Below are 25,851 nucleotides of genomic sequence, written 5' to 3'. Positions count from 1 at the left end.
GTCTTAAGATCCACAATTTCATCTACTGCATAATTAAACAGCAAGAAAACCGTTTAGAAATGTTCAATCTGCCATTAGGACCACACTAGTGTGTAATGATATAGAACGTTTATTATTATTAACAAAGAAAAGATAATTTCAAAGAAAAAATACAAACTAAAAAGACAGAGGTATAACGTGGAGCCAACTTGTGAATATGAAAGTGCTTTTGTACAGAAAGCCACAAGGAGTTTTAACCTTAACACCCTGTGGCTTGATAAAAACATGCTCCATAGTTTCCTTTGGCTTCACTAAAAGTGCTCTTGTCCAAAAAGCAGCACCTCAGCTGTCACATATTCCATTAGAGAGAGCCACAGTCAATCAAATTCTGCATTTGAGAAATTGGTCGTGCTTTGAAGCTTTGTTTTCAACCTTGCTGCCGCTGTCTCTGCAGAGGCTTCATCGCACTCGAAAACAAGACATTCATCATCGAGCCGACGTCTGGCCGTGACACCGGGGCCCACTCCATCTACCGGGTGGAAGAGCTCAGACTGACCCCAGGAGCCTGCGGCCACGGCTTCAACATGTCCTCCGTTGCCCCTGAAAACCACATCAAAAGCCCCTTCCAGTCCTTCCACACAAGGGTGAGACGAGCATTATGTCATTTTTACTGCAAGTCTTGTATCGGAGCCACTGGGTATCACAGTTCAAAGCCGTGTTATCATCGATTTGAGCTTTCTTAATAGTATTTCATTGTCAAATATTTCCGAAGGGGAAGACCGACCATTCAAGCTGATGAAAGATGAATGGGCGTTTGACCAAAGATGAGAATATTGGCGAGCATACCAGTTTGGATAGCGTCCCTCAGGGTGTCGCCTTGGGTTTGACACTCGTTTTATCTGTGTTCAGAGTCCACAGTCGAGGGCCCATGCAGAAGGTTTGGCCAATGATTTGCATGGAGCAGGTGCAACATCCATCTGCTCCTATTTCCAAGCAGTAAAGCCTCGATTCAAGTCGGGAACATGCCTACATACAGTACTTAATGACCCCGGAGTAATGCAATCGCTCGACTGTGAGTTTTAGAAGAGAATTGGTTCTTGGGACATCGGAGAATTGGGAAATTGGGGCAAAAGAAGATCACTGAATATGGCTGTAGAATGTGATATATCTGTGTGTGATGTCCTGACTTCTGAGCTCCTGTGTACAAGAGTGAAATCCGATAAAACTGGTGGCTGAGAAGAAACTTTCACTAAAAGAAATAGGGTTTTGAAAAACCATTCACTTTCTTGCCAAGAGTTAAATGAGACAATACCTCTTTTATAATAAGGATTTACAACTAGCAGTCGCTACACTTGGCGTAACAGCTGGAAACGGGTGGAAATAGCTTTAGGAGCTCGATCCAAAGATAACAAAATTTGCCGACCAGCACCTCTAGCACTCACTTAAAACTAAACATGCACCAGCGGGTTTGAAAGGCATGTTGTCTTTTAAAAATCGCCAGAAATCCACTATCTCAACACATTTTCAACTTTTCTACAGTCATTGAACTACTCGCCAATGATTCTGTCGTGAGGCAATTCTAAGCTTAAAATCTTGATATTTAATCAAAATCACCTTTTTCTACAAAAACAGGCGATAAAATATAAAATTAACCATTGTTACAAACTAGATTCCATTTGAAAAAATGAAAACGTCTATGCTCGTCGGCTCATTTGTGAAGTCGTGAGTGCCTCAGCAGCGACCACTAGTCGTGATAAAAATTCAAAAAGTTTTCAGCTGAACTGCAGGTTTTGTTACTACAGACAAGATGAGAGACAATAGATATCTGTAGTGTGTTTTTGTGTTAATGTAACTACGTGTTTCAGAAAAAAAAGTGTAATGCTGATTCTGGACTTTTTCATTTTTTGCAATATTAATTAAAAAATCTACTTTTTATGGGCCAGTATGTGACTTTGAAAATCCATGGGATATACCATGCTTTCAATTTCACTCAATTGTATATATAATATTGTCGAAGAATCTTTCTGCAAAAATGCCATGTGGTGTTTGATTATAGACGGCCATGTTGGTTTTAGGCCTGAAAACAGCAACAATGTCAACTGTTACAACAAGTCTCACAATTATATATTGACTCATATGATTTATGGCAATATAGCAGTGTTATACTGCACAAAACACATTTTTGAGTTCTCTTTAAGTCTAGGTATGATTGAGCTGTTTCCATAGAGATGTAGGACTTTATGTTGTTGCTTATATTGCAGTGAAAAATTAGCCCACAGTGATTTATAAACGGCAAAAAAAAAGTATAGAAGCTGCTCAAGGTCAGAAGATTAATTCATACAGAAGCTGGTAGGTGGATTTAGAAAGAGCTTAACTAGTTGTTTTCCTGATTCCATGCGTGTATGCTAGGCAAAGCTAACCAGATGCTGCCTGTAGCTTATGTTTACTGTACAGACATGAGACTAGTATTGATTTTCTCATCTTACTCTTGCCAAGAAAGCCAATAAATACATGTCACAGAGGTTACACAATTTTTCAGGAATTACAGGTTTGAAAGGGTACATCTAAAGGCTTTTAATCCTGGAAAACAAGAAGCATTAAAAGAAGTCTTTGGAAAGAGCGAGTAGATTTTTTTTCTGCCAATAGCAATACATTTCTAACACACCGTATCTGTGTTTTTTACTGCAGCATAAGAGGCACGCTCAGAAGACGACCAAATATGTGGAGCTGATCATTGTTGCAGACAACAGAGAGGTAATGCACCTGCCTGACTTCCATGCACAAACATAGTCTTTCACACAGCAAGTCTTTACAGTACGAGCAGAAAAAGCAGGGTAAGCTGTAGTAACAGTAGAGCGGGTCCCACTGGAGCTGCAGAATGAGGTGAGCGTGCAACAAGCGGTGTGGTCCTGTGGCTGCGGCTCTATTCTGACAGGAAGTTCTGTTTTCGATTCCTCAGCGGAGCAGGCAGGAAACAGGAAAAAGCCGTGTGGATACAGAAGAGTCCTCCATAAGCACTGACAAGCTCATTGTGGGGTTTCCTCCTGACAGCCCTGCGCTAATGCCGCTGACCTGAATGGAAAGAAAGGAAATGAAAAAAAGCGGAGAGAGGATCAAGTATGTTGTTAGGCTCAGATTTGAAGTCCAACATCAACGCAGGTGGATACGCAGTAGTGTGGAAATAGAACGTCTGACTTTGCTGCAGTTGGGATCCAAAGCTTTGCAAGCTGTCATATCTGCCAATATACCTGCTCCCTGCGGTCGTGCCATTCGTCTCTCTAACACTGGGAGCTTTTTCTCCACCCAGATGGTCACAGCTTGACAACCCGCCTAACACACAGAAAAACATATTGCCTGTGAATATTTTGAGCACCTCATTCATACAAAATCCTTCCTTTTCTTGTGGCGTTTTATGGTTTCTGTGTGTCTCATTTATGTCTTTGTGAAAGCACCTACCACCACTTGTGTCTGTAAATTCTCATTTCTGCCACTGATTACATGCAAAATGTTGTTTTCAGTTTCAGAAACAAGGGAAGGACTTGGAGAAGGTGAAGCAGAGACTGGCAGAGATAGCCAATTACGTGGACAAGGTAAAACATCCTCTCCCCTTTGCGCAGGAGGGATAAATCACTTTTTTAAAATAGAAATATTGTTGGCAGCAGAGATTAATGGGATGACAGTGTGATATATTAATTTCCTACTGAAGCAGCTGATCTCAGTGTGTCTAAAACACTGCTAGAGCTGTGGATGTGGAGGTAGCAGACACAGTGGGCAGATGGATTTACTTTAGGGAAGCATGGAAAATACACGCTCTGATCATGTGAAAAGCATGAAAAGACTGAGTCCCTCTGATGCTCACTGGAGAGAATTCACGGCTGCCATAATGAGGAATAATATCATCCGGCGAACCCTCATTTGTTTGAACATCTTTTTGATCATTTGTGTAATCTGAGCTCTGTGTGTCTCTGAAGTTTTCTTTCCACACCGACTCTCTCTGCTTCTGCTGCTCCTCAGTTCTACAGGGCCCTGAACATCCGGGTGGCCCTGGTGGGTCTGGAGGTGTGGAGCGACTCTGATAAATGTCCCGTCACCCAGGATCCCTTCACCACCCTGCACGAATTCCTAGACTGGAGGAAAGTCAAACTGCTGCCTCAGAAGCCTCATGACAACGCTCAGCTCATCAGGTGGACTTTTTTTTTTTCCATTTAACAGAAGAAAATTAGCCCAAAAGAATCAAATAAATGTCCATCTTGACACTCTGAAGCAGATCTTTAAAGGCTATACTCGCATTTTTGCCATTTTCTAGAGAATACTGTGGATTTTTATACAAATTTCCCCTCCTGTCTGTCAGCTGTTTTCCACTAAATTTGCTGCTGTAAGTAAATCAGCTTGTGGAGACTTGAACATCTTGGATCTGTATCTTCAGCACACGTACCTGGATGGTTATGTTTTTGTTGCTTGTGTCATGATCTTGGCAACTGAAACTACTTTTTCAGGAGGCCAAGTTAAGATATGTAGCATAGTCAGCAAATGCGATACTAAAATCGCAGATCACATCAAACCAAACATTTCTAAAATACCTCAGAGGTTAGTGCTGTGATTTTTTTGCAAAAGAAGCTGCAATAATAAATAAACACTTAGTAACTGAGGGGCTAAAATTTGCAGAATCACTGCTACGATCATGGCTGTTTCTGCTTTAACGTATTTTCTTCATTTTTTCTCTTTGCAGTGGGGTTTATTTCCAGGGCACCACCATTGGCATGGCACCCATTATGAGCATGTGCACAGTGGAGCAGTCTGGAGGCATTGTCATGGTGAGTAATAAAACCTTCTCGCTGCCTCCACCCTCCTCTTCCTCCGTGCAGTCTGATTGTATCAGCGTGGACATTGTTCAGACTCAGCCGGCTAACACAATCCAGACGTGATTTACACAGTAAAGGTGTTCGTTGTTTTCTGGAGGTGCACTTATGGACAGGTCTGCCAGGAAGTCATGCTTTAAAACATAAAGATATTTATGCTGGCACTCCCTTAACGTCACCACAAATAGCCCCATGCATAACGCAGTATGTAAAAATATACTCTCAGAAGGACTGGGCTGGAAACGCGCTCGCACTGTGGCCATTTGAAATCTTGCAGTCATGCAATCAGACCTTCATGTGGCCACTCCTAATACCTCATTCAGACCCACACAGTGATGCAAGTTAACCCTCTGAACCCCTAAATCAACCAGTGAGTTTGAAAAGCATGTTATTTTATAAAACTTGCCCAAAGTACACCAGTTTTCCGAGCCAGAATCTGTAAAAGCTGAAAAAAACCTGACAGATTTTCAAACAGTACTTATGTTAATTATGTGACATGCACTTCTGTTGGGAAAATTAACCAAATGGGACCTTAAAATTGTGACTTTTTCTGTAAAATCCAGCACTGTGTTTTGCATTTCTCATTTAAAAATTCATAAAAAACAGTTTGTAATACACCGATTCTAAGAACGTGTGTAAAAATTGCCAGAAGTGCACCATTTATGGAAGGCAGAGTCTGTAAAAGCATCGAAATATGCAGATTTTTTTAGGTTTTCAAACAGTCCTTATGTTAATTATGTGGCGTGCATTTCTGCTGGGAAAATCAACCAAGTGTTAGCTTAAAATCCTGTCATTTTACTGAAACTCCTGCACTTTCTTTTCATACTATATTTTACACATTTGATTTAAAAATACATTAAAAAAAACATTTGCAATTCCATAAAAAGCTCGACATTTTGCGCTTTTGCAGCACAAGCGAGAAACACGACTGACTCAGCCGCGACTGCGAGCTTTACTTTGACGTAGAAAAGATAGGAGACCAATACAGAGGCAAATTAAAAACATATCCAGTAAAATATTTAGAGAATGTAGCATCAATTTTTTACTCAGCATTTGTATCACCTATTGTTACTTGGAAAATGTGCATGTTGAATCAAGGTTTTTGACAGTTTCTTTCTGGAAAATCAATAATTAAGCTAACTCAGTTTCTTTTTTTTTTTCATGATTTACGGCATGATAACTTTATTATAAGCCATTGACGTGCAGAACTCCATTCTGCTGTAAAAGATGCTTGATGTTCAAAGCGTTAAGCCGGTGTCCTTCACAATCCTCCTCTGAACCTCCTCAGACACTGCCCGGCTTTGGTTAGCCATCAGAAATGGAAATAAATTCAGCGATACTGATGTTTCAATGTCAGTTAACCAACTGGCACCAAAAACTGAGGAAGACAGAGAAGAGAATGAAATTAAAAGTGTGCCCATGTGGGCAATTAAGAGACAGAGGTTAAACCGAAACGTAACAATGACGTGTGAGGATGTGATCGCTGTGTTGTGAATGAGCCCACTGCGGTTTGAATGTGTGCTGAGTAGACCAGCGTCATACTGTATGCGGATCAGCTGTCTGAAGGTGGTATGAAAGGGGTTGGTGGGGCAGCAGGGTAAATCAAAGGCCGCAGCTTTTGAGCAGAACCACATTTACACTTTTATGAGATGTGATAAATTGTTTATGCCAACTCGTACGGAGCGCACATTTGAATCCAAATGCATTTTTCACACATAGCCGCGGATCGCCTGTGCCACGCCGAATCGCTGCACGTTGTAAATTCACTGTCTGTTGGGCTCCTCTGCCTGTTATAGCACTTGACGCCCATGCCAAATCACAAAGTGGTTATCAGCCCAATGCCATTATGCCTAAGCCCAGATGTGTATCCCCCATTAATAGATATGTTTTCTGCTATGCTGAGGCTTCTCCAGATGTTTGTCTTCCCCATTACTTACACAGAGCAGATGGCCTGGACCAAGATTAAAGGGCCACATAAGAAGTTAGAGGGTGGCCAGAGGAGATGAAATGTTTCTCAAACCATACACTACCATGTGTTAATCTGCTCCAAATTCTGTATTTGGTCCACATGCTTTTTTTTTTTTTTTTCATTTTATACCTTGTAATGTTATTTATTTTTACAGCATTGGTCTGTTTGTGAATGGGCTTTTTCATGTGGTGCAGTGCTCTTGTATGGGAGTTATTTTCTCACATGGCTGGAAATAACATCAGAGAGACTATCAGAGCCTTTCTCGGTTGTAACCCACACATCAAATTCCCACCATCACAACAGTGGCTTGTGACTGCTTCAAAGTAATGACTGGCTTCCAAGAGTTTCCTTCATTTCTGCTGACTCTGGCGTTGCGCGTTATTGTGAGGAAGCACTCAACTGTGAATTACACGTACAGTATAGCCACACGGTACAATGGGAAACATGACAGAGGCGGAGGAAAGTTTTCCCATCCTTCCTGTTTTAAGGAGGGGTGCAGCTCCCCATGATGCTGCTCTTTAATCAGAGCAGGAAGTGGCTTCGCTTGTCCTAAACTCTGACTTATGACCTCATCTTCAAAGGAAATAAGTGATTTTCTCATATACATTGCAGAGAACCACAGTGAGATGCACAGTGGTATGTGGGCGGCCTTTTTCTCAGGGGGATGCTGGATTTGAAACGCTGAATCATGTTGTTTCATAGCCGTTTCAGATGGCAGACGTTGGAGCAACCAATTAGCTTGCTTGACAATCTGGTCTGCACAACATACTCAGGGTTTTGGAGGTTTGTACATAACATGCAGAGAAGTTAAAGTATATCTTGGCGTTGGGGACATCTGTATTCAAAATCATAAATATGTAAAGTTTCCGAAATGTGTTACCTTTGGGCAATCAGCTGCTAACCAGCTGCTCCTATTGATTTCATTTCATTACATAAATTAAATTGGTATTTCTCATCTAATGCTCTCCTTCAGAAAACAAATAACGACAGTCAGGTCCATAAATATTTGGACAGTGACACGATTTTCAGCATTTCGGCTCTGTACACCTCCCCGATGGATTTGAAATGAAACAGTTAAGATGTGCTTTAAGTGCAGACTTTCAGCTTTAATTTGTGGGTAAAAAGAAGAGAGGTCCGAGGCACTCAGAGTTCCTAAAACTCCTTTAATAATTCATGGACGGCAGTTTACGGTTTGAGGGTCGTTGTAGATTTATCTTATGCTGTATACAACCGGGGCTGCTCAGTGGTTTAGTAGTTAGCACTTTCGCCTTGCAGCAAGAAGATCCCTGGTTTGAATCCCGGGGTGGGCCTGGGATCTTTCTGCATGGAGTTTGCATGTTCTCCCTGAGCGTGTGTGAGTTTCCTCCGGGCACTCCGGCGTCCTCCCACAGTCCAAAAATATGCTGAGGTTAATTGGTTACTCTAAATTGCCCGTAGGTGTGAATGCGAGTGTGATTGTCTGTCTGTATATGTGGCCCTGTGACAGACTGGTGACCTGTCCAGGGTGTCCCCTGCCGTCGCCCAAGTCAGCTGGGATAGACTCCAGCACCCCCCGCGACCCTAATGAGGATAAAGTGGTGTATAGAGGATGGATGGATGGATGTATACAACCGTTCCATTTACAGGGCGCTGTGGCAACATGGGTATTGTCTACGATTACCTTATTCTTCTGGTCTCTCTATTTTCTATGTTTTTAAATGTTTTTTTCTATTTAGTGATGTCTTGTATCAGGTGATGTGGTCATGTGACCTGGTTTCAGCCCTTATCAGGCACACCTGTGCCCTAGTGCTGTATTATGTTCTGATTAAGGCCGTGTGGTGGCCGAAAGACGTAAACTGCCGTCCATGAATTATTAAAGGACTTTTAGGAACTCGGAGCGCCTCGGACCTCTCTTCTTTTTGCTGATTGAATGGATTTTTTCCACTAGATCCTGAAGAGCACCCGTTATACCTCTCTTTGTCCACTGATGCACTCATCTTTTGCCCGTTTTTAATTTGTGGGTATTTACACCCAAATCAGGTGAACAGTGAAGAAATACAACACATTTTCTGTGATGCCTCCGCCTTTTTAATGGACCAAAAGTAATTGGATAAACTAACAGAATCATAAATCAAAGTAATGACAGTACTGAATATTTAGTTGCAAATCTTTTGGAATCAGTGACAGCTTGAAGTGTTGAACCCATAGACACCACCAGACGTCACCAGATGCTGGGTTTGGTCCCTGGTGATGCTCTGCCAGGCCTCTACTGCTGCTGTCTTCACTTCCTGCTTGTTTTGGGGGCATTTTCCCTTCAATTTTTTCTTCAAAAAGTGAAATACAGCTCAATTGGATTCAGGTCAGGTGACTGACTTGGCTATTGCAGAACATTCCACGTCTTTGCCTTCAGAAGTTCTGTGGCTGCTTTCTCAGTAAGCTTCAGGTCATTGTCCATCTGCACAGTGAAGCGCCGTCCAATGAGTTCTGAAGCATTTGGCTGAATAATAGCAGATGATATTGCCTGAAACACTTCAGAATTCATCCTGCTGCTTTTGTCAGCAGTCACATCATCAATAAATATAAGAGAACCAGTTCCATTGGCAGCAGTACATGCCCATGCCATTAGACTGCTACCACCATGCTTCACTGATGAGGTGGTTCTTGCTTTTGATCTTGAGCAGTTTCTTCCCTTCTCCAGACTCTTCTCTTCCCATAATTCTGGTACAAGCTGATCTTTGTCTCATCTGTCCATAGGATGTTGTTTCAGAACTGCACAGGCTCTTTTACACGTTTTTTTGGCGAACTGTAATCTGGCCTTTCTGTTTTTGAGGGTCACCAATAGTTTACACCTTGTGGTGAACCCTCTGTATTCACTCTGGTGAAGTCTTCTCTTAACTGTTGACTTTGACACAGATATGTCTTCTTCAGAGTGTTCTTGATCTGACCAACTGCTGTGAATGGGTTTTTTCTTGACCAGGGAAATGATTCTTCCGTCACCTACCGCACTTGTTTTCTGTGGTTTTCTGCATCTTTTGGTGATGCTGAGCTCGTCAGTGTCTTTTTTCTTTTTTTTAGAATGTACCAAACAGTTGATTTGACCACTGAATGCTTTTGCTATCTCTCTGATGGATTTGTTTTGATTTTTTCAGCCTAATGATGGTTCATTTCACTGATAGTGGCAGCTCTTTGGACTTCATATTGAGAGTTGACCTCACCAATTTTAAAATGAAATATCAGACTTGAAATGAACTCTAGACCTTTTATCTGCTCCTTGTAAAGGAAATAATGAGGGAATAACACACATCTGGTCATGTAACAGATCAGCAGTCCAATTACTTTTGGTGCCTCAACAAGGTGGAGAGAACATATAAAATGTGTTGTAGTTCCTACACCATTCACCTGATTTGGATGTAAATACCCTCAAATTAAAGCTGAAAGTCTGCACTTAAAACACATCTTGATTGTTTCATTTGTACACAGCCGAAATGCTGAAAATTGTGTCAATGTCCAAATATTTATGGCCCTGACTGTATTTCCCAACGCGTCTTAACTACTGCAGTGTATTGAACTGTTAACGTAATGACAAAAAATGTGTACACCAACTTTACCTCATTTGTTTCTTTGTGCCCTAAACCACAATTTGTTCCGAATAATGTATTTAACTGTCTGAACCTCAAGCAGTTGCAGGGTGTTAATTGCTGTAGTCCCATTTTTACTCACCGTCAGCTCACTTCTCACTACAATATCCAAACTTCAAAATCCTGCACTTCTAGAGAAAGAGTCCGACCATGGCTAGAAGCAGACAATCGAAAGGAGAATTTCTTTTCTTGCTTAGGCATTCCCAGGACACATGACATTTCTAATTCCTGCAGTGAGTTCTGGCTCTGCTTTGCGATTTCCACCCAAATGGATTGGCATTAGTGTCGGGTGTAAACCGGGCAGCAGAGAAGGGTTGGGGACACTCTTGGCTATAGACACTTTACTACTTACATTTTGAATTTGTTTCCGTACTTGTTTTCTGTCTGCTCTGTGCAAACACGCCCTTCAATTCAGCCAAAAAGTCTCTTAATTTTTGTCACATAACTTTTGGTTGCAGCTAATGGATTGTTTTACCAAAGAGTGCAAAATATTTTGTTTTTAGGTGGAGCCAACCGTTTGAGTTATTTTTAAATGAGACATGTGGAAAGGAGTGATTTCGATAAAATATCAAAATTTTTAGCCCTGATTTGGTTACATTTCATGACAGAGCAGCAGGTCACTGATGATTCATTCTGGTGATTATACATGGTTGTAATTTTGATTATTATTATTTTTTAAGACAACATGCCTATCAAGCCTAGTGGGGGGATTTTGAGGTTCAGAAGGTAAAAGCGAAGTTTTGCTAAACAACACAACATGACTATATCGTCACAGTTACATTTATTTGTCATTTAGTTCTTTTTTCCACATTTACAGTCTCACCTTTGCGTACGGATGATACACAGACTTATTTCTCAGTTACACTCCACTTGTCTCTGTCTGCCTCCACACGGCCTGTCTGTCTTTAAAACTAGTTGAAACTGAAACTTCCACCTGTCTCTCATCATTCATCGCTGTCTGCCTCATGAAGGGCGGTTGTCTTGTTTATCGATGTGGCATCAGGTCACACAGCAGAACATTTATGGAGCTTCCTGCAGTAGCTGTTTTCACTGGCAGCGGGTGTGATTGGGTTTGCAGGGGTAGTGTGGAATGGCAGATGAATTCAGGCTTTCATGAGGAGACTGAGTCATAAAAGAAGGATGATGGGGCAGATACTGAACTGTTTTCTGAATCTGCAGCCTAAAATGCGTCCTCTTTGAACTTTGCATTTCCTTTCTTCCTTTTCTTCCTTTTTCATGAGTGATGGTGCACTTGAGTTTTGCTTTTCCTATCAACTAAAAACTGGCTCCTGTAGCTTTGTGCATAGTCAATCATACAGGATGCACATAATTAACATGTTCTGCTCCTTTTCTGTCCATTGTAGGATCATTCTGAGAATCCTCTGGGTGCAGCGGTGACTTTAGCACATGAGCTCGGACACAATTTTGGCATGAACCACGACACCCCAGAGCGCGGCTGTGGCTGCAGGATGACTGTTGATCGTGGAGGCTGCATCATGACTCCCTCCACAGGGTGAGATTCTGGTGATGTTTTTCAAGCTTTACGACTTAACCCTCGTGTTGTCTTAAGATCCTGTACCCTCCCCTTATCGACCCGCCTCCACTAAGCCTCTAAAATAGGGCAGCTTAATTGAATTTTTAACAGGAATTCTATTTTACATGAAGAAACAACCTGTCATGCATCACACACTCTGTGAATGTGTGAGTTTTTTGCTCTTCAGAGGGCAGAAAGACTGTATTTAATCAGTGGACACCACTCGTTTTTATTACATCACACATGTTTTAACGATTTTCTTCACTAAAGCAGAGGTTTATCATCACTATTATTGCTGCTAAAGGTGCTGCATAGGTGGAAACATTATTTGTTTAGCAAGAGATACAGTAGTGCTTCTGTTTCCTAAGGAAGTACCAGAAATGTTGAGAAAGTAGCTTGGAATGCATTTTTGAAGGGAAACAGTAGTTTACTATACTGTACAATGGAATGGAAAACTACAAAACTCAACCCGAAGACAATCTTTGTACACTGTTGATGTACAGTTTTGATGAAAATATAAAAACAATATTTCATTTTTTCTAATGTTGGGGTCACTTTAGGAAAAGTCATCGACTTTCAAGTTTAACAAAGGTCAATTAGGGAGTTTTCTATGCTATTAAACATAGTGGATGCGTCTGTGTAGGTTCTCATTCATCCAGGTCTGTCACGACGGCGGTGTGTGGAGAACCCAGGTGCAGACATAGTAGACAGGCAGCCGGGCATTATAATAAAAAGGTTTATTAAATCAAAACTGTTACTGAAAATGAGACTGAGATGGCAAAAGCGAAAACTAAACGGTGGCAAAACGACAGGGCTACAAAAGGTACTTACACACGGGGAATCGAATGACTAAGGCGAGAACAAACTGGAGTCTATGCAAACAACTGAGTCCAAAAAGGGTAAATCCAAAAAGGGGAGGAAAGCAAAGAAGTCCATACAACTGAAGTATTCCAGAGGGGTAGGGAAAGCGGGGAGCGGAGTCTGAAGCAAGGTGTGTGTCCAACGATGAGCCAGCGAAGACTGAGGGAAAAGGCAGAGCTTAAATAGCAGAGGAGGGGACCAGGTGAATTGAGTTGAGCTTGATTGCATAAGCTGACAGTAATCAGAGGACCGGGTGCAGCAGACAGGGGGAGCCAGAGAAACAAGACGACACGGGAGGCAAAAATGGGAAAAGGACACAAGGGCAGACTCTGGGGCAGAATCCTAACAAGGTCATGGTTATCCAAAGTAGTTTAAATCAACCCACTGGACTTTAAGAAAGCTCCTTGAAGATGTTTCAACTCTCATCCAAGAGGCTTCTTCAGTTCTGGTGGTGACTGGTGTTGCCTCAGCTTTTAAACCTCTGTGAGGTGTGGTCAGTGCTGTTATTATTCCAACAACCAGACAGTAGACCTGTCTGACTACTCAACGATGGTCGTTGGGAGTATCGATGGGGGTCGTTGAAATGCACAGATCTGTGCATTTCAACTAGCCTAGCCGCGCTAGACAACCCACGGCAACGAATTTATTTCTCTGCCAGGGTGGGTCTAGTTACCCTCCATAAGGCTCGAGGTTGGATTCTCCTAAAACTGGCCAACGAATCACCATGAAGTGTAGAGTCAGAAGGCGGGCGTAACTAAGTGACGACAGAGGCGCGACGATTCTGACAGAAACAACCGGAAACAACTAGCCTAGCCGCGCTAGACAACCCACGGCAACTAATTTAATTCTCTGCCAGGGTCAACAACAAAAACGACAACAGTGGTTGAGCTCCATTAGCACCGACTCTGAATAATCTTTGTTTTAACATGTCTGTAATATACTTGAGCTTCACCCATTGACTGTATAAATAAGGCTTCACCGAACTACCGCATCCTCTGATTTCCTCTAGGAGCCTATTCGTTGTGCTGATTGGTTGTATACCTACCCAATTGCTGCAGAGTGATTTGATAGACAACCTTTTATCCCGCCTCCCTCCCTGTCGAGCATGCCTAGACCTTTGCGTCTTCAGAGCATGGATATAGCGTGGTTAGGCTACATTTCAACTGCAGCAGGAGGAAATCTTCAGCAATAGAGTGACTTAGCAGATATTTATTTACGTGAAAATCTTAGATAATTCAACTTTGCTTTTTCTGACTAAATTATTGGTTCCCTCTGCACCTGAACCAGTCAAAAAAGATTAACTAAGCTCCACTAGTTGCACAGATTGGATCATTTTCATCTGTTGTACGCTGATGTATGAGAGCACGCTCAAACACACACACACACACAAACACACACTGGCTTGGCTTGAGACTAAAGGAGCTGCTCTCGCATTCTGCTCGTGTTGCCTGGGTCGCTGAGATAACAGAGCTGCAGCAAGAGATGGACTCTGTGACTGTTAGTAAACAGCAAGCAGATAAGGCAAACCCAGAGCACAATACCAGATTTCACCCTTGGTCTGGTGCCAGTCTGGTTTGTCTGATGGTGAGTCTCACAAGCTGCAGATGTGTGTGTAGAGGATGGAATCCAAAACACAGCCAAGAAGACAAAACACACAGTTAGTGGTGTTACTCAGATATTTCCTATTGAGCTGTCAAACTACAAAAAAAAAGCTGCTCATAAAGACCCACACAACAACATCAACACTGGCTTACATCCATCCAACATATCAATTATATGAGTCAATATATAATTGTGGGACTTCTTGTAATATAGGTTACAGGTATCATAGTTGACATTTTTACTGTTTTCAGGCCTAAAATCTACACAGCCAACATGGTTGTTATTAAATTCAGATGGATATTTAGTTGACATTTTAGTGGTATCCTGTCGTTTTCTATTAATAAGTGATTGCGCCCATAATAAATAATTATGGAATTTGTAAAGACATGATCATACTGAACATAAAAACTTTTTTTTTTTTTTTTTACTTTTGATAAAGATGTATACAAGATGTATCCCATGGACTTCAAAAGTCCCTCAATTGTATATAGACCCTTATCTCTAGTGAGTTAAATCATACAAACATAACACACACTCATGGAGATTTGTGCAGTTTTAGAATGCTGCAGGTTTGGGTTGACAGATCTTATGAAGCTTTCCGACATATGCTGCTGCAAATTAGATTCAGATATACTTTGGCATGCTTATTTCATATAGAACAGGACTATAGATTTTGTGCCCCATAGCTAACTGAAAACACATTAGAAAGGGATTGTTTAAAGGCCAGCAAAAAAACTACATAATGAGTGAAGAACGCAGCTACAAAAGAGAGGTGGTTAGAAAAATGAGAACACGCTGCACGGATTTGTAGAAATGGGTAATTGTAGCTGTTTGCATTGCAGAACTCTATTCCAGATTAAATTAACTGCAACATGCGAAGATATGGAAGGCTGTGCGTGTGAGTTCAGAGCAGGAGAATGTGTGAAAAGTCCCTGTGGATGTTTGATTTTACTGGCGCTGGTTGTGGCTGTTGTTACTATCAAACAGACACTAAATGCAGCCAACAGCTGTTTTCAATTATTCTCATAAATCAGCAGAGGCATGGTAGAAAAGGCAGGTTTTGATCCATTAAAAATCCCTCACAATCGGCTGACAGACACACAAACGATAAAACTTATGTACCCGGATTGTTCCAGGAAACCTTGAATGGCCTTTTCCTATACAAAAACTGTAAATAGAGAGGGGAGGCTGTCAAAAACTGTGCATGTTTGTGCAGCCGCTAGCAACAGTGAGCTCATCCCGCTGCTCTCACATTACGACTGTTATTACAGCAGAAAACGGAGAGAAAACGAGTGAAGAAAATACATAATGTGCACCGAGCACCGCTGGATTTATGCAGTGTAGTTTTTGAATATGAATTCAGCATTCTTGACCTGATGGCTTCGCTTGAACCATCAGCCAAAGCTTTCGAATGACATCATGCAGAGTGTTTAGATAAATGACCGCCTCATCTAAATGGGTTACAATGAGTCACAGTGTTATTGAATTCTTTATAATAGAGTAGGTTAATGACCCACAGGGGCTTTTTTTCAGCTCTCTGTGCTGCTTAATTTTCAGATTAGACACGTTAATAGTTGAGAGAGACGATCAGTGACCTTTTCTATTGAAACTCACTCCTCTGATTGCTCAGCAGAGGATGTAGAATTAATCCATACGCTATAGTACGCTGGCATTTCAACAGGCATTATTGTGTTGATGTACTGACACCAAGTATCAAAATTTCCCTATTCATTTATTAATATTCTTACTGTGCATTGACCATCATTTATTGCAGTCCCTGTATTTGTAGTCAGTGAAGAGGATCATCGATTTTTGGAGTTGCGCGGTGGTCAAATAGCAACGTGAGATGAAAACAGGAGATAACTGCTGCTTGGTTTTTCTGGATATAAAACTGAAAACAAAACTTTGTGGGGGAAAAACTATTTTACACTACTTGAACAAAATGGAGCATTTAGCAGCTTGAGATCCTGATATTTTCCTCAGGAGCTGGTGGAAACCAAACATAGAGCTGGAAGGACAGTTAGTATTGAACTTGTTGTGTGGTCACAACCTCCAAATAAATGAAGTTGTTCTGGATGTGTAAATATGATGTTTTTTTGGTATCATTAATGTGGTACTTTTTGCTTTCCATTTCCAAAAGCCACCTAATTGTGCTTTAAGTTTATTAAAGTCTCACATTTTCTTGCTTTGTTTTAAATGTGATATTATGGGAGAGGCATCAGTTGTGTTGCTGACGTGTGTTGTTGTCTTGATGATGTCAGTTTTTGCAGCATCAAAGCTCATAGTTTGAAGTTTGTCATGGAAAACATTTTGCCTGAGTTCCTGAGCGCGCTTCACAAATAAAAATTACTAAAAAAAAACGTACAAAAGTTCAAGCTTGACTTAGCCGGTTATCTCCCTAATTGAATTTCCTGAACTATCAGCCTGAATTCACAGTTTCCTGTTGACAAAACTAATAATTTCACAAACCAATCTCGAACTCATTTCGCCCATCACAGATCTGGTTTCTGTTTTTATATACATATATATATTAGCGACCTGCTTTGACCCTCGTTCCAGATGCCATCAGAATGTTAAACACTTGGTTGTAAAGCTGTGTAGCTTGTTTGACTGTGTGTTTGGGATACTCTCAGCTTAGACTTGCTAATAGAGGAGAGGACAGGCTGCATCTAAATGACATGATTATCAGTGACGCTGCCAGCTGCAATCAGGGCCAGGGCACACAGAGAGAGATCCGCAGAGAGGTGCTTTATGCCTGGATAGACAGGCGAAGCGAGGAAGCTGTGGTTTCATTTGTCTTTTATCTCCCCCAGTGGTAGAGCGGGAGAAGAGAGAGAGAGGTGTGAGAGGAGACAAACATTAGACAATGAAAGAATTATTTTCAGGGTACAGATGGAGACCTATGACAGGTGCGTGAGCCACAAAGAAGTGGCCATGAGAGATTCGCGTCTTAACAAGCGAAGATTTTTGAGGGACAGAGGAGAGGAACCGTTCACATGGACGTTTTGAAGTGTCTTTTAGAAGTTGAGCTAAGGGTTGCATCATATGATCGTGGGCAGAAAGCTCAAAAGTACTTCCCTGTGTCTGCAACAGGGTAGAATGATGAAGCGCAATGGGGGGCTCCGGTTGGTTTTTGAGGTGAACAGTTTGTCAAGACAATATGAGGGAGCTTTGTGACTCTTGTTATTTTCTCGTCAGAATGACAGCGTGCGAGTGAAGTGAGAAGGTGCAAAATGTCATTATCTGCTGTGGAGAGGAGGAAGAAAGCTGCTTAGGTGGCTGGTGGGTAAATATTTGCAGTAAATTTAGCTTGTGTGTAGTCTTTTTTTTTTTCTTTTTTTGTCTTTTCCTTGATATTTAATCACCATAGGCTTCTCCCGGTGTTGCGGCATAACATTTACTGAAAGGTCAAACACGTCTCTGTTGCTTAGCTCGAACTAAATGCATGTCAGGCTGTAGAGCTGCTTAGAGAGCGATAGAGACAGTGTGATGTCTGTCAGAGGACCTACAAATAGAAGAGCCCTTTATAGCCCTCTTGTAGCCAGTGTGTCTGCTGTTTACAGACCTGTTTCACTCTTCATCCAGGTTGGAGTTTCCTCATCTTCTCAACACACTGACCTTAAGTGTTGAGATGGTCAAGCAGGAATCATCTGCACTGCACATATGGCTGTAGTTTAAAGAAAAGCTGGACTAAAGACTGCATGTCAGCATCTAAAAAGCTGTTATATCACTTTGTTAGTCTGCCTTCTTTGCTTCTTTATCGTTTCAGTAGGTGGGTCAATATTTAATAGCAGGACTTTTTGTAACATAGTTGACATATTTTGTTGCTTTCAGGCCTAAAATCAACATAAAACCAAACACCACATGACATTTTAACAGAAGATTCTTCTAAAATATTATATATAAAATTGAGTAAATTTGAAATTGAAAGTCATTGATAAATATATTGTCATAAACCTTTTGACATGCGATAAATCCACACTTGATTCGCACACTACTTTAAATAACTTTTAAATAACTAAGAAAGCCTTGGAGTCAGTCAGTCTTTTCTTCAGGAGGAAATGACATCATATGGTCATGGGATTTGGACTTAACACACTTCCTTGAGAGGTGTTTTTGTAATTGGTCACTTACGACTGGGATATGCAAGACTGGTTCCATAAAATCTCTGTTACACTTTGTGTCAGACTGTACTATCAGTTTAAGGCATGTCAGCCAGATTTTGCAGTGAATGCTTCAGAGATTAGCACTAAAGCTATGCCAGCTTGTCATTCCTCCTCTGCTGATTTTGTTTGCCTATGTATGACATTTTCTCCTCTAAACTTTATTCAGCACAAGTCGCTTATTAAATGTGCTGGCCATAGTGTTCTGTCATTAGCTGGTCAACGTACTTCCTTATTTCATGTTGTGTTCTGATCGGATGGTTTGTAGATGTGGCGTGTAGCTGCATTTGCCCTGTCAGAGCTTGATCCTAAATCCTTGAACCTGTCTGAATTTTGCTGCAGGCTGTCTTTAGCCAGCAAAGCTACAAATCCTCCATCGGTATACGTGTCTCACAGTGCAATCAGGAGCCGCCGTTTCGGATTGCCGCCCATAGATTTTATTTCTCTCGTGTCTGAAAACTTGCACCTCAAACAGGCATAAACCACACAGTGAAACGGGCGGCTTAATTCCCCTACTTTATTAAAAGGCAGTTCTAAGTCACGGCAGTGCACCTTTACATCATTAATTTCAGTCCAGTGTTTCAGTTGATAAGTGGGTCTGTCAGTCATGTTGTGCAAATGGCAGATCATGGGATTGTGTACACGGATCCATGATCTGCCAGTCACTGAGGGACTGAATCCTGTCAAGTGGGGGAAGGAAGTGTAAAAATGCTCTGCACTAGATGTTGGTGAATTCATGCGCACATATGTGTTTGTAGATGAACTGTTGTAGTCAGCAGTAACTGAGAAAGTCTTCATTTAATACAGTTTTTGTTGATGTGCTTCTTTTTTATTCTTATTGTTTTGAAACGTAGAACAAGACTTACAGGACAAGCTCTGGAAACCTGAAGCACATTTATAGAAGAGTAGCAATAAAATGAGTGCACATTCAGTCAGACATATGAGCTAGAGTGGGTGTGTGCTGTGTGGATCTGTACAACTCTATTTAATCTGGAGGTAAATACACATGCAAAAGAAAAAAGTAGATGCACTGCATGGTTCAACAAAGCAAATTAATTTCCAATTGTGCTCTGTGGTGTACATATACAAAAACACTGAGCAGACTTGACTCCAATCTTGCATCAAAATGGAAAAAGGAAAAGATCCAAGTGACCCATAAAAGAGGACTGACCACCAGGGCACAGTTGGCAGGACCCACAGCCACAAAAAACGCCCAACTGGCCTGCAGCCAAACGGGAACAATGACGTCTGTGGGAAAAACACCAGCGAACAGTGTCGGAAACACACACGATGACTGCATTGCTCATGCACCAGTATAACAGGAAAGGAAATGCAGTCGAGCAACTCTTCCTTAGCTGTTTGAAAACACATTCCAAGATGCAGTCAGACAGTCCCAGCAAGAACAGTTTGCAGACAAACACATGGAAAAGGATGCCATAGCACTAAAACCACAGGAACAGGTCTATACGAGTCTGTGCTCCAACACAGGAGTTAAAAGCCAAGTCACCCGTAGTGGGAGCAAGAGTGCTAGAGGTGATGGCATCTTGCTGTGATTCCTCTTTCTGTTACACTGTTTTGTTGAACTTTCTGCATTTTTTATGGACTCCTGCCAAAAGTTCAGCTTTCCCCAGCATAAACTTTAAATTTGTCTGGTGCAAAAGTACATTACATGACAAAGCAAATCTCAGAAAACATGTTCAGTGAACCATGAATGGAGTTAAGCAAACTCCACCTTCTTAACAAGAGACATGTCAAAGTGAATATCTGTCATTTAAAATATCCCATTAGATTAGACACAAGCAATAAAAACGCAAATAATGACGGATGTTTTCCTCTCTGTGATATGACAGCTTTACTGACAGAGTTTACTGCTAGTCACTGAGACAGCACCACACATTTTCCTCTGTCGGGAGCTCAGATTTATGAGGCCGTATACCGCTGATGAGATTAAGATCTTTAACAGGGTGTGTTACTCACAATGCAAATGACATATTTGCCTTTCAAACAGTAGCTGCAGTCAGAAAGGGCCTGACTAATTAGATTTTGCGTAACAGTTGTGCACTGTCAAATTAGTTCCAGCCCAGCAAACCACACCTGGAGAGGGCGCAGCGCTTTATACCAATATTATCCAGGGGGAAGCCTACACTCCGTGCTCGGCTAATTTCCTGGACAGCAGAGCAAGCGTGTGGTCTCAGCTGTAATAATACACACCTTTGACATGGGGCTACTGCAAAGTAAGATCTGCACACTGGAGCTGATCTTACATTTATAGAAAGGGCTGTTGACTTTAATCATTTTTATTCATTACGACTGAGATATTTCCTTTAAATATGAATTAGAGTGCACAAGAATTGCAGCACGTAGGTTTTCTTAATGATTAAAAAAAATAAAGGCTCTTTTTAGTATGAGGACTAGGGTGTTGCATGGAGACACAATTGTCTGCAAATTAGCAGAGTTTTTAGCTTGACTAAGGCTATTTTACTAATGTAACTTTGTTTTTGTTTTTTTGCTTAGTGTTTTTTTTTTTTTTTAAAAACTACATGTCATAAATTGGCATTTTCCAATGATTTGTGTGGTTACTACAAAATGCATGACATACAATGAATGTGAAAACATCCAATCAATGCATTTTCTTTATGAAATATGAAATGAGATGTCTAACATCTTCAGCCACCTAAAGTCATTCACTACTTCAAGCTAAAGGGCAATATACGATAGAAGCTTAGGAACATTCTCCTTTAAAAACATCAATTTCAACAGAAGAGTTTTCTTTTCATAATCTTGCGTTAACAAATGTGTCAGGCTGAAAGCATCCGCAATCCAGTGGGGCTAAGGTGAGTTTCACTTTAACATTTGCTCAAAGCATCTTCACTTTCTTTAGTGGAAACAAAGTAAGCTACAAATGTTTTTTTTTGTTTTGTTGTTAGAAGCTAAACTTTTCCAGGACAATTCATCTAGAGAGAAATAACCTACATATCAAACATTCACTTCACTTGCACATTGAAAAGTGCATTTATTTGAAAGTCCAGCCAATGGCACAAACACACTTGGGAAGCATCACAAGTCCTTGATTCTGCATTTCTGCTCATTTGCGATGCTCCTTCGGTGAATCTGCTCATTGCCATGAAGAACCGCAGCAGTCAGTGGGTGACACAGACATCCATCCCTATGCACCCTGTCCGGCTGACGCTGCATCTGTTACCAGGATGGAGTGGGCACCTGTTACCTGGTGGAACGTCGACTGCAGATTAGCGGTGCGGCTCAATTATCAAAGCCCGGCTGATGCACAATCATCGGCCACATTAGACTTGAGGTGAAGGCAGATCATTCAGATCGATTTCTTGGCTCCCACCTTGGCTGCTCGAGGTGCCCTCTACTTTAAATAGTCAAGCTTATAAATGACAGAGCACGTCATCGAGCACTTCCACAGAGTTGTGTTTCATTGGCTTAAGTGTCGTTTCGCTTATTCTAAAACCCATCAATAAGATTTCATTAGTTTCTGTATATATCTATGTCATTTTAGCTTATCGTGGAATCAGTTGGAGAGCTTCGCAGTGTACTTTAGTGATAGTGAACACATGGTTGGACAGGTCATGGATGATGGAGTGTGTTTTTGATTCATGCTCAAAGACTGTTGTAGAAAATACATCAATAATCCCCACAAACGCATATGCTCCCTTGTGCTTTTGCCTCGGGCACAAAAGCGTGACTCCATACGTACTCGTGATCTGAATTCATGTTGTTTTCGGCATACATTTATCCACTGGGCCCTGCTGGTACTTCACATGTGGGTCTAATTTGGTCCGACGAAACCTGATTTTCCTCCGTAGAAATGCAACTGACAACGGTCCCGACTTTCACCGTTAATGCCAGTTTATTGAGAGCAGACTGTGTTTACCCCTTATTCACATTCCACCTCCTCTCCTGAAGCGTGCCTGTGTTCTGTTATCAGTGACAGCGCATGCTATTTACAAGGGGCCTGGTCTTCTCTGTGCCATAGTTTGATCTGCATAGTCTGCCTGTCCTTGATTTCATGCATGTTTCTGCGTGTACGGGACAGCAGAGCACTTTCTCTACGTGTGTTGCGGCGGTAAAAAGACTTAACCAGTGGATTATGTGAGTAGACAAAGGTGGACGGAGACAGGTAGATTGGCTTCTCGTCAGTGAAAGATGAAAGCGGCCGACATTCAAAGGTGGACGGCGTGAGTGAAGTGGAGGCAGCGGCTTCACCCAAGGGTGGCCGTTAGAAGAGGATGTTTTTCTGTGTTCTTTGGAAATCTGTGTTCTTTTTTGGGGGGAGAAAAAAAAAGCAACATATTTCTTTTCCAGTGAATGCTTCCACCGTTATCTCCATCCCCCTCAGGAGGAGCTTCACTATAGTCAACTAACAGCAGTGAAATATCCATGCAGTTGCAGCGGCCAAATCCCCCTCAGGCAAAGGCAAAGCATCACACATCCCTCCCCCCACCTCTGTCCGACGCCAGCCTCCACAAACATATTCTGTGTAATGTTGAATTTTCACAAATCTGCTCTGTCAAGCCCTGAGCTTCGCAGACAGCCTCCACGCCCCGTTGCGTTTGAAGACCCCAGTCAATCTATCGCTGCATAAGTATGTGTATGACATGTTTCCGTCTGAAGTCAAGCTTTTCAACCATCCAATGCCAGCTCCTTTTCTCTCTGCACATGTCTGCCAATCCTCTCTGCTAGCCATCGCTGCTCACCGCCACACATCCTCCCATGTCCTCTTTTTGAAGCTAGGCTGTGCCCCATGATGACTGCTGGAGCTGTGAGATGCACATTTTACACCCCAAAGCCCACATTTCTGAGTGTTTTTGTGATGCTCTTCCTGTTTTTGGTGCGGTCAAGGCTTGGTCATGTTGCTATCATACACTGGGTTGTAGTACAACCTGTCCTGTGATTTGTGTTTCATGTATTTTTAGAGAAGGACACAGGCTTTCGATGACACTACGTGGTGGCAGGTTTATCAGTGTTTGAATGGAGACCTCAATAAGAACCTGTGCACTACTTGTACCATTTTATTTGGTGCCAAAAAAAATAAAGGCGAATTTGAAATAATACAAATAGGCTGTGTTTGTAACTACAAATAACGTATAGCCATGAACAGATTGTCAGACATCACTTATGTTAAAGTCCATCCACCAATATAGAAGCTAGAGACCCAAACTGAAAACACCAACAAAATTCTGTGTTGTTGTTCTGTCTGTTTGTGTGTCTTTGCAGTCGTAGTCTTTGTATCTTTTGCGTCATTTTGCATCATTTTTAGGTTTATTTGGTGTGTGGTTATTTTGCTTTATTCATGTTTTACATCTCTTAGGCGTCAGTTCGTGTCTTTTAGTCTTTTTGGATGTCGTGATAGTCATTTTGTGTCCCTTTTTGTTGTTTTTTTGGTGCTTCTTTGTATTCATTTTGAGGGCTTGTACTGCAGCTGGCCGTCTCCTTGTCCCTAGCTTTGGCTTAGCAGCAAGATTTTTATATTGTCCAATAATTCTTTCCTTCCTTTCTCTCTCCATTGACATTTTTCTACCCCCTTTGTCCTTGCCTTTCTGCTTTTTGGTTTCTTTCCTGCTATACTGTGTCTGATTCTTTTTCTCTGTTTTACTTGTCTGCATATTACTTCTGTTTTTCCATTATTTCACTCCTTTTCTGTGCCTATTTATCCCCGGTCTTCGGTTTGTAGAGTCGCAAAATCTGCGCTCTTGCAGGACTATTCCCTTGGGCTCCACTGCTGTTATTGGCGTATCGCACGGTTTCATCTTTACAGTATTAACACTTTCTTTCTTTCAATGTGAAATTCCATTTCTCTCGCACTAAATTAGACGTTAGTCAGCACTTCAGGTAAGTGATAGCGGGGAATGAAATTAATGCAGTAGAAATTATGTGGTTTCAGACTTTGCTGTTATATCGAGGTTCCACGTACACACATGTCCTCGCGCACAAAATCATCCACATCCAACTCACGTAGTTTTTCCTCCAGTCAGTTTCTTAAATTGTCCCTCTCTCGCTCCCAGAGAAAATGTTTTTTTGGACACTTGATGGCCCGTTTATGTATTGTGTAGGATAGAAAATCCATTGAGCTGGTGCTCATACAATGTCAGTAGACCATTAAATTTGTGAGAAAAGGCCTCCTGAATGGGCAGATTGAACAAAGGTCCCAGTGAAAGCTCCATCTGTGTTCTTGCCCGGCAGAATGATTGAGTTCACTTTTCTTGAGATGGTTTCGGTCTTATATTTTGATTTTATAATCTGTCTTCATTCCCTCGTGTCAGTCAACCCCGTTCCTTCTCTCTTCTCGCAGGTATCCATTCCCAACGGTGTTCAGTACGTGCAGTAAAAAGGACCTCGCTGCCAGTCTGGAGAAAGGCGTGGGCATGTGTTTGTACAATATGCCCGAGGTCAAGGTGCTCTATGGAGGACAGAAGTGCGGCAATGGCTACGTGGAGGAGGGAGAAGAGTGCGACTGTGGGGAGCCAGAGGTAAAGTTCACAGCAAAAGACTTTTATCCTCATCTGCCTCGGTGGAGTGAACCAGTCTCTCGTCTCCCATGCGAAAAAATAGCAAATGTTTTCAGTCAGCCTTCCCTGTATAAAAATCTATTTGATGAGTTTGGTGAATTCAGAGAACTCTAAAAGGGTGCTCCTTTTCCCAAGACACTTACAGTAAAGTGCCTCCTCAGATCAATATGTTCAAAAGTAAGCAAGGACTGGGTAGAAATGAATAATGCAAAAAAAGAGAAACACTCTGTGCACTTTTCTAACTTGGCAATTCTCTTACAAAACTAATTGTCCAACAGAAACAATAGTAACTGTCCTGTAAGCAGCCATCCAGAACTGCTGGAAGTCTCAACAGCTCACTCAGAGCCCCTCTAACAAACCACAGCAAACTACAACTTAAACTTTCTCTTGACATTGACGTTGTTATTGTGACTTAGAAGCATTGAAACCTGCTGTGCCAAACAAATCCTCAAAGCGCAGCAAAAACCGCCTGAGGCCTCCGATGTGAGTATTTTATTTACATCCCGCCGTCTCCCACATGTGCCGAACAGGGCTCTGACAGGCTGCCACGCTGATGTCATATCCTTGTTGAAGGCCCATTAATCAAACCACTGTCCAACTGTGTGACAAAGGAAACAAACAAAAGTGCAATGGGATCCACGCTGGAACCAGCCTTATTTGGCTGTACCATCCGAACAAACAGGCACGCTCTGATACCTGCGTTCATGCACGCTTTTGTTTCTTAGTCATACACT

General features: G+C 41.7%; 1 protein-coding gene across 3 annotated transcripts in view; it reads left to right on the top strand.

Annotated features, from left to right (window-relative positions):
- Positions 1 to 25,851, top strand: part of adam12b (ADAM metallopeptidase domain 12b) — a 98,224-nt gene that overhangs the window by 42,636 nt on the left and 29,737 nt on the right. For all 3 annotated transcript variants that reach the window (XM_051960241.1, XM_051960239.1, XM_051960240.1), the window contains exons 6-12: positions 434 to 623; positions 2,668 to 2,733; positions 3,498 to 3,569; positions 3,994 to 4,163; positions 4,709 to 4,793; positions 11,789 to 11,937; positions 24,901 to 25,078. In XM_051960241.1, the coding sequence (XP_051816201.1) occupies positions 434 to 623; positions 2,668 to 2,733; positions 3,498 to 3,569; positions 3,994 to 4,163; positions 4,709 to 4,793; positions 11,789 to 11,937; positions 24,901 to 25,078 (910 nt within the window). The remainder of the gene's footprint in view (positions 1 to 433; positions 624 to 2,667; positions 2,734 to 3,497; positions 3,570 to 3,993; positions 4,164 to 4,708; positions 4,794 to 11,788; positions 11,938 to 24,900; positions 25,079 to 25,851) is intronic.

This window comes from Acanthochromis polyacanthus, chromosome 15, assembly GCF_021347895.1.
Source record: "Acanthochromis polyacanthus isolate Apoly-LR-REF ecotype Palm Island chromosome 15, KAUST_Apoly_ChrSc, whole genome shotgun sequence".
Taxonomy (NCBI): Eukaryota; Metazoa; Chordata; class Actinopteri; family Pomacentridae; genus Acanthochromis; species Acanthochromis polyacanthus.
This window is presented reverse-complemented; position numbering and strand designations above follow the sequence as displayed.